The sequence below is a fragment of the Erythrolamprus reginae genome, unplaced genomic scaffold (genome assembly GCF_031021105.1).
Source record: "Erythrolamprus reginae isolate rEryReg1 unplaced genomic scaffold, rEryReg1.hap1 H_46, whole genome shotgun sequence".
NCBI classification, from domain to species: domain Eukaryota; kingdom Metazoa; phylum Chordata; class Lepidosauria; order Squamata; family Dipsadidae; genus Erythrolamprus; species Erythrolamprus reginae.
The window spans coordinates 204,747-214,172 of record NW_027248502.1 but is presented as its reverse complement, the minus strand read 5'-3'; the positions used below and the strand labels follow the sequence as shown (position 1 = coordinate 214,172).

The window sequence follows — 9,426 nt, the reverse complement described above, 5'->3', positions numbered from 1 at the left end:
AATCAATAGACACAATTTACACTGACTTCTGTAAAGCCTTCGACTCAGTGGTTCATGACAAACTACTTCTAAAACTGAAATCCTATGGCATACTAGGATCATTCCATAGTTGGATAACAAACAGACAACAAGTTGTCAAAATAGAGAGCGCTAATCCTGTTCCAGTTAACAGGGGTGTACCCCAAAGCAGCATACCTGGACCAACACTCTTCATACTCTATATAAATGACCTTTGCAATCACATTACAAGCAATTATGTGACCATGGGGATGCTGCAATGGTCATAAGTGTGAAAAATGGCCATTGGTCACTTTTGTGTGTGCCTAATGGTCACTAAATTAACTGTTGCAAGTTGAGGATTACCTGTACTATAGGGATGTCACTTCACAGCCTGTCATCCTCCACCACTTGCTAACTTAACAGTTATATTTAGGATTCCCTCTTGAGAAAATTACCGACTGTTCTGGACCTCGGCTGGGGTCAGGCTGGTTGCTCCAATAATAAGAGCTTCACAGGCTGGTAATTTTCAAAATAACATTTATTTTTCCTTCCACATTGGATTTCATCATTACAGCTCCGGCAAGGAAAAATGCATTAAACTCTTACAGGATAAATTATGAAGTTATAATAATTCCTTCTAAATAACAAGCTGTCTACTTCAAAACATCTTCTTATCTCTGAGTCAGATTCACACTGTTAAAAAGCAGTTTATCATGCAATATAAAGACTTATTGAAGTGGTTATTGAAACGGATGTCCACGTGCCGCCTCTATGTTGGTTGAGGCAGGCAGGATTCCCTTGGGTACCATTTGTTGGGAGTCAGGGGAAAAGGAGGGTCTTTCCTTCTCTTTCTGCTCAAGAGCCCCATGGACAATTGGTGGGCCACTGTGTGACACACAATGCTGGACTTGATGGGCTTTGGCCTGATTCAGCCTGGCTCTTCTTATGTTCTTATGTTATTCAGAGAGACGACATATATCACCATCTTTGTTTTCTAGCCCTTTGAAGAAAGCGTTCATCTCTTCCATTGAATTCTGGAAGTGATGTAATTAATTAATTAATTAATTTACACACTCAGAATAGCATATTAAAACCTCTTCCCCCCAATTTCATCTTTTCTTTTACGCAACCTTCTGATCTTTGGATTTAACCAAGGGCTCTCTTCAATACTCCCGTTATCAGAAGAAACATGATTCTGCATGCTTTTGTCGGACGGCTGTTCTATTTCACTTTCATCCCCACTAGCTTCTTCTATGTTGTGGTTGGCTCTGGCCCAGCTCCTGCCCCAAGGAATGTGGAGGTGGATGTGGGGGAAACATCCACATGCCCCAGGCCTGTTTTGCTTCCGATAGAATCTCCCGACGAAGTCTCCTCTGACGAAGGAAGCGTGAGTAGCAGGGAAGAGGGGAGTGTGGCAGACAGCCCAGGAGGAGATCAATCATCCTTATTGTAATAACCGAGAAACACGGTATCCAAGTTTAAAAGCTTTATTTCTCTCAGACGCTAACAAGCGGAATGTAACACTTTCACTACAGGCGCGAGTGAAGCAGAAAGCGCGTAAGACAGGGAGCAGCCCTATTTAAAGACTTTCTCCCAGCAACAAGCGGCGGCTGACAGCTCTTCCATTTTGGCGCCGGCTACAGCGACCAATAGGAGACAGGTAAACAATTCCTATGAATTCTGCTTAGCACTACCTTTTTACAAGTTAACCTGGATATAGAATTTTATAGAATCTTAGAGAATCTTCTTGATCTAACACCCCTCCCCCTTCTGGTTAGTTTACAGATATTATTCGGACAAATATGTTATAAAGTCGTCCAAGTGAGTTGGTCTCCGGGGGGTTCGATCTGATCGTCGGGGGTCGCTCATGACCTGCGTGTCCACCGATGAAGATGGTTCCTCGCGTCCGGCAGATGGCACGCTTCCACGCCCAGGAGATGGCAGAGCAGGGGCAGCGCGGGATTGGCCATTTCCCCCAGGTAAGTCCCAATCAACTGGTTCCTGGTTCCTGTTAGATCTCGAGTAAGTCCCTGTGGGGAGTGGATGAGTGTTAGCCCTGTTTCCTTCGCTCTCGGCTTTTTCCACTCTCCCCCGAATATGGTCTATGTGTCTCTTCCAGAGGCGGCCATCCAGTAATTTGACCATATATGTTTTGGGACCCATCTGATCTTGTACTACTCCACTTTCCCACTGTTTACCCGCATCAAAATTTTTGACAAATACATTTTGCCCCACAGCCACTGCCCGCTCAGGTATTAGTACATTGTCCGGTTTAAAGTTAATGTAGGAGGGGTGCAGCCTATCGAGGGCTGACCGTAACCTCCTCCCCATAAGCAGTTCAGCAGGACTTTTCCCAGTGGTAAAACTAGGTGTTATATGTTGGGTCAGCAAGAATGTATCCAATCTGTCCTGCATGTCACCTGGGGCTGACCTCTTAATGGCCTCTTTGGCCACGCGAACATAACGCTCCGCCAATCCATTCGACCACGCTGCGTGGGGAGATGTGAGTGCGTGTCTGACCCCTAGGTTAGCTAAGAACACTTCAAACTGTTTAGAGGTAAATTGGGGCCCATTGTCCGAGACTAACACGTCTGGACACCCATGCGTTGCAAATAATTTTCTTAGCGCGCTAATCACTGCTGATGACGTGGTAGATGTTAACAGCACTATGTCCAGCCATCTGGAATAGGCATCAATTACAATTAAGAACATGTGGTTCCCTACGGGCCCTGCCAAATCAATGTGCACCCGTGACCATGGCCCTTGTGGACTGTCCCACTGTGCAGGGGTGGTTTTAGGTGGGTCTGGCCGTGTTTCTTGGCACTGGCCACAGGTTGCCACCCAGTTCTCTATCTCTCTGTCCAAGCCCGGCCACCAAACATACCCCCTAGCCAATGCTTTCATTCTTACCACCCCTGGGTGTCCCTCATGCAGCAATTTTATCACTCGGGGCCTCAGAGCAGTGGGGATGACTACCCTTTCCCCCCATAATATGCAATCATGCATAACCGACAGCTCTAGCCGCTTAGTCTTAAATTCCCCTACTGAGGGGTCGTCTCCATTAGATGGCCAACCTTTTAAAATGTAATTCAAAACTCTGCGTAACACTGGCTCCTGCCTGGTTTCTAAAGCAACCTCCTTAGCACTGACCAAAGGAGTCCCATCTAACTCAAGAAGGAGCACCTCTGATGCTGGAGCTGGGTCCTCCACTCTCTGTCCCAACGGACAGCGACTTAGTCCGTCTGCGTGATTGATAGCAGCTCCCCCTTTGTGAATAAGGATATAATCATAGGCAGCTAAGAAAATGGCCCATCTGGACATGCGGGGAGACATGAATGGGGGGGTTGGGCGTCCGGTGGCTAGTAGACCCAAGAGAGGCTTGTGGTCAGTCACTAGTTGAAAGGGTCTCCCTAATAGATAGTGATGGAATTTCTTGACCCCGGCCACCAAGGCTAAAGCTTCCCTATCTATCTGTGCGTAATTACGCTCAGCGCCAGACAGCGTTCTTGAAAAATAGGTGATGGGGGCTTCCTGACCATTAGGGAAGATATGGGCCAAAACTCCACCCACTCCGTACGGAGAAGCGTCGCAAGTGAGTCTCAGGGGAAGTGTGGAACTGTATTGAATTACCAGACTATGGGAGGACAAGAGGTCTTTCACATTATTAAATGCTCGTTGTTCCTTCTCACCCCATTCCCAGGAAGTCCCTTTGTGCAGGAGCCGATGAAGCGGCTCAGCTGCAGAGGCTTTCTGTTTTAAAAAAACAGAGTAAAAATTTAATAGCCCCAAAAAAGCTTGTAACTCCGCCTTACATGTTGGGGCAGGGGCCTCCTTGATGGCTCTCACCTTTTCTTCAGTGGGGTGTATGCCTTTAGCATCTATGCGAAAACCTAAAAAGTCTACTGAGGGAGTACCCCACACACATTTTTCTGGCTTCAGTCTTAACCCTTTGTCCCTTAACCTGGTAAGGACTTGTCTGATTCTAGCATGCAGTTGGTCAGAATTGTCAGCACAAATTAAGATATCGTCGAAGTAAGGGACCACCCCTTCTAGGCCCCCTAATAAGCGCTCCATTAACCGTTGGAAAATGCCAGGAGCAACACTAACCCCAAACTGAAGACGAGTACATTTGAAAGCACCTCTGTGCGTGACAATCGTTTGAGATAAGGCAGTGGCCTCGTCAACGGGGAGCTGCTGGTAAGCCTGGGCAAGGTCCAATCTGGCAAAGATTTTACCAGACCCCAAGGTATGCAACAGCTGCTGCACCACTGGAATGGGGTACGAGTTGTGCTGCAATGCTTTGTTAATTGTTGACTTATAGTCTGCACAAACTCGAAGTGACCCATCTGGCTTTAGTGGGGTCACTATTGGGGTTTCCCATGGGGCATGTTCAACAGGCACCAATATGCCTTGTGCTTGTAGTTTAGTTAATTGTGCATCAAGCTTACTGAGTAAGGGTAGCGGCACCCGGCGTGGCTTCAACCGTAATGGGGGAACAGTCGGATCTAATGAAAAGGATATTGGAGGCCCTTTAAAGGTACCCAGGCCATCACGGAAAACCTCAGGGAACTCATTGACAAAATTAGGAACAGTTGTACAGGTCAATTTGTTTAGGCCTGTGACCGCTAACCCCAAAGGAGCCATCCAGTCCAACCCCAGCAGGGAGTGATTAGCACCTTCCACAACCAAAATAGGTAAAATGTGGTGACAGTTTCTAAAGGTGATAGGCACCCTGGTTTTGCCCAGAATCTTAATAGGATGACCCTGAAAGTCCTTGATGGAAATGTCCAAAGGCTGCAAAGCGTCCCGAGACAACCCTGGCACATACAGGTGCAATTTATGCCATGGCATCAAAGTATATTTGGAGCCAGTGTCCAATTCCATATGGCATGGCTGATGGTTTAGGAGAAGGGGAACAATAATTTTATTAGGGGAAGGGGGGTAAATTCCGGAGTGTAGGAGAGGGCGGTTACCTCTGGCATTCCATGGTCTCCGATAGCCCCGTCCTTGTGGCCGGGAAGGACGGTAGGATCGTTGAGAAGAATAGGCAGGCAGGGGACCCTGGGTAGATTGGATGTCATCGGGCAAGGCGGCTCTGCAGGCGGCTGCGATGTGGCCTCTCTTCTCACATCTGTGGCAAAAGGCGTCCTTAAAGGGACATCGGGATCTTGGATGTTGACCTTTGCAGCCGGCGCAGGCAGGAAAAGTTGAACGGCCTTGTCTGTCCAGAGGTCCTCTCAGGTTACAGCATTGGTCCTCGTAGCCTTCGTAGTCGGAGAGCTGGTAGTCATGCTGGTGACGGCCAGAGGTACGCTGAGTATCCGAGATCTTAAAAACTGTGTGCAGCTTATCATTAGATTTTAAGTCAGCTGCAGCAGCCTCAGCTACCTCAGCTGTCTGAGCAGCCTTGATCACGTCCTGCAAGGACGAGTCTTCAGTGGCCAACAGTTTGTTCCTTATTGAGACGTTTCGCATTCCAAAAATGAGAGCGTCCGTCAACCTTGCCTCCGGATTGTCAAAGCGACATTTAGCCAAAATAGTGCGTAATCGGGTAGCGAATTGGTTAATTGTCTCGCCTTCCGACTGAGCCATACGCGAAAATTGGTGTCTAAAGACTATCGCCGGCTTAGTTGGTTTAAAATGAGCAGCTAATTTGGCTTGCAAGGTTGCCCACGGTACAGCATTAGGAGGCTCCGGATCTGTCAAAGTGCCAGCCAATTCAAAGATATTGGTGCCACAATAGTTCAAAAATAGGGCACGTTTCCTGCTATCCTCAGTTGTATGCAGACCTGCTGCTTCCAAAAATATCTCAAATTTTGCCATATAGGCAGTCCAAGTTGACCGCTCCGGGTCAAACAACTCAGGAGGCTGAATAATGGACGGGGTCGACATACTGATTTTTTTCTAAAAAAAAAATCACCTCTAAGACCCTCGTCGCCAATGTAATAATCGAGAAACACGGTATCCAAGTTTAAAAGCTTTATTTCTCTCAGACGCTAACAAGCGGAATGTAACACTTTCACTACAGGCGCGAGTGAAGCAGAAAGCGCGTAAGACAGGGAGCAGCCCTATTTAAAGACTTTCTCCCAGCAACAAGCGGCGGCTGACAGCTCTTCCATTTTGGCGCCGGCTACAGCGACCAATAGGAGACAGGTAAACAATTCCTATGAATTCTGCTTAGCACTACCTTTTTACAAGTTAACCTGGATATAGAATTTTATAGAATCTTAGAGAATCTTCTCGATCTAACACTTATCATCCCTGGATTCTGAACAATAACTTATGACGGACCCATGCATGCATAAAGTGATGCATAGGAGAGAACAACTGAAGGATTATTACAGGAGATAAGTGGGTGGGGCTGATTTAATTAGTGCTACAGATAAAAAGAGCAGCGTGCTGGTTTCGCCTTGTGGAAGTTTATCTGATTCATAGTTTCATCAAGATCGTGGTTTTGCTGTTTCCCTGTTCAAGATTGTGTGTGGACTTTCTGGACTTTTGGAATTGGATTCAATTTCCCAGTTACTGGGTGAGAAATTGGATTGCATTTAACCTGTAACTTGTGTACCAGAAAATCCCTTTGACATTTAAAAAGGGAGTTTTTTCTGCTTTTCTGTTGATAAAGATTTTTGGTTTTCCTTCTATCGTGTGGTGTGTGTCTTTTTGGACTTATTGCCCTGTAATTACGGGCAGTTGGGACACGCCGGCAGAACATTCTACTTCTCTTAAATCAGGGTAATTAACAGCTTCAACCTCATTTTCATTTTCTGAATCTGACAATTCTAAAGGCTGACAAGGGAACACACACAACACCGGCGCTGACAACATAATTCTATTTCACATGCTATTTTTCAAAAAGAGAGAATACTGTGTCCAGTTCTGGAGACCTCACCTACAAAAAGATATTGACAAAATTGAACGGGTCCCAAGACGGGCTACAAGAATGGTGGAATGTCTTAAGCATAAAACGTATCAGGAAAGACTTCATGAACTCAATCTGTAGAGTCTGGAGGACAGAAGGGAAATGGGGGGACATGATTGAAACATTTAAATATGTTAAAGGGTTAAATAAAGTCCAGGAAGGAAGTGTTTTTAATAGGAAAGTGAACACAAGAACAAGGGGACACAATCTGAAGTTAGTTGGGGGAAAGGTCAAAAGCAACATGAGAAAATATTATTTTGCTGAATGAGTAGTAGATCCTTGGAACAAACTTCCAGCAGACGTGCTTCGTAAATCCACAGTAACTGAATTTAAACATGCCTGGGATAAACATATATCCATTGTAAGATAAAATACAGGAAATAGTATAAGGGCAGGCTAGATGGACCATGAGGTCTTTTTCTGCCATCAGTCTTCTATGTTTCTATGTTTCTATGCTTTTCTGTTGATAAAGATTTTTGGTGTTCCTTCTATTGTGTGGTGTGTGTCTTTTTGGACTAATTACGGGCAGTTGGGACACGCCGGCAGAACATTCTACCTGTCTTAAATCAGGGTAATTAACAGCTTCAACATCATCTTCATTTTCTGAATCTGACAATTCTAAAGGCTGACAGGGAACACACACAACACCGGCGCTGACAACATGCTATTTTTCAAAAAGAGAGCTGGATGCAATTTTATCTTGCCAGCGACTTTGTCTGGAGTACAACATAGTGTCTGGGAAAAAGAAAAATTCTGTCCGTTTCCCTTTTCAGATGAGGTTCGAGGGACGTTGTTCTACTCCCTTTGGAGTTATTTCCAAACCTCTGATGGGTAACTTACTACAACCGTTCGGAGTAGAGCAATCAAAAGCAAAGCAGAAAGGCAACAACCCTCGTGCGCAACATGCTGATATAAAAACTTGATTGCAAGACATTTAAAATCCTCAAGGGAGGCAAAAAACAGACTGCGGTTTTTACCCAACAGAAGCGCATTCCTTTTAAAATGCTAGAGGCAGGAAGAAGGGTTTCGGTCATCTGAGCATGCTCTCCAATGAAGGCCTGCAAAAAATTTTATTAGCACATTGTGGGCATTGGCTTATTTTGTGGGTGTGGCTTGCTGGCCATGTGACCAGGTGGGAGTGGCTTGATCATGTGACTGGGAGGGTTTAAAGATCACGTGACTGGCTTAAAGGTGGCCAACTTGACGTCACTCACGTCAAAGGTTTGGATTCAGGGTTAGGTGAGCCGCCCCGAGTCTTCGGAGAGAGGCGGCATACAAATCCAATTAAATCTAATCTAAATCTAAATCTAGGGTGCCTGACTTCTCCTCCCCTCAAAGAGATACAATTTCTATTTACTATTACTGAACATCCAAAATATACTATTTAATTCTATGTGTATATGCCATATGTCTGTCTGTCTGTCTGTCTGTCTGTCTGTCTGTCTGTCTGTCTGTCTGTCTGTCTGTCTGTCTGTCTGTCTGTCTATCTATCTATCTATCTATCTATCTTCTATCTATCTATCTATCTATCTATCTTCTATCTATCTATCTATCTATCTATCTATCTATCTATCTATCTATCTATCTATCTATCTATCTATCTATCATCTATCTATCTATTTATCATCTATCTATCTATCTATCTATCTATCTATCTATCTATCTATCTATCTATCTATCTATCTATCTATCTATTATATGAATCCGAGCGACCGGTGAGGTCCCACAGAGTTGGTCTCCTTAGGGTCCCATTGACCAAACAATGTCGGTTGGTGGGACCTAAGCGAAGAGCCTTCTCTGTGGGGGCCCCGGCCCTCTGGAATCAGCTCCCTCCGGAGATTCGCACTGCCCCCACCCTCCTCACCTTCCGGAAGAGTTTAAAACTGATCTTTGCCGCCAGGCCTGGGGTTTCTTAGATCTTCCCCTTTGACCAATGAATGCTTTGGTTTGATTGTTGAATGAATGATATTGATGGTTTTCCCTTTTTTTAATTAGAATTTTAAAGACTGTTTTTTAATGTATTTAATTGGATTGCTATTATTGTTTCTTGTTCTTTGTACATGCTGTGAGCCGCCCCGAGTCCTCGGAGAGGGGCGGCATACAAATCCAATTAAATAAATAAAAATTAATTAATTAATTAATTAATTATTCATTTATTTATTGGGTTTCTATGCCACCCATTTCCATAGACTCGGGGCAGCTCACAGCATGTCCATAAAACAGTAAACAATTTACAATATTACACACAGGCATCCCAAAATATACATTATCTACTATATAAACTGTATGTGTATGTACACACACGCACACGCACGCACATCTCTTCTAAAATTATACACATTCAACCTCATTTATTGTGATAGGAAAAACATACCCAGAGCCCAGAAGGGAAAAAAAGAAAAAAAAATTCAAAATTTTTCTACCAGTTCTACATACCTAACCATTTATTTATTTATTTATTGGATTTGTATGCCGCCCCTCTCCAGAGACTCGGGGCGGCTAAC

At 44.7% G+C, this 9,426-nt stretch overlaps 1 protein-coding gene across 1 annotated transcript; it reads right to left on the bottom strand.

Annotated features, from left to right (window-relative positions):
- Nucleotides 1–1,471: 1,471 nt before the first annotated feature.
- On the bottom strand, nucleotides 1,472–5,906 carry LOC139155692 (uncharacterized). Its single transcript, XM_070730934.1, has 2 exons — nucleotides 4,974–5,906; nucleotides 1,472–2,030 (listed from the first exon to the last, which is right to left on the bottom strand). The coding sequence occupies exons 1-2, from the start codon at nucleotides 5,890–5,892 to the stop codon at nucleotides 1,789–1,791; spliced, it is 1,161 nt and encodes a 386-aa protein (XP_070587035.1). The 5' UTR covers nucleotides 5,893–5,906; the 3' UTR covers nucleotides 1,472–1,788.
- Nucleotides 5,907–9,426: the final 3,520 nt, after the last annotated feature.

Excerpts from the sequence above, each read along its gene's own strand:
- LOC139155692 (XM_070730934.1), bottom strand. The coding sequence starts at position 5,892 with ATGTCGACCCCGTCCATTATTCAGCCTCCTGAGTTGTTTGACCCGGAG. Across the intron at positions 2,031-4,973 it reads GAGACCATGGAATGCCAGAG|GGACTTACTCGAGATCTAAC; the intron begins GTAACCGCCCTC and ends CACTCCCCACAG.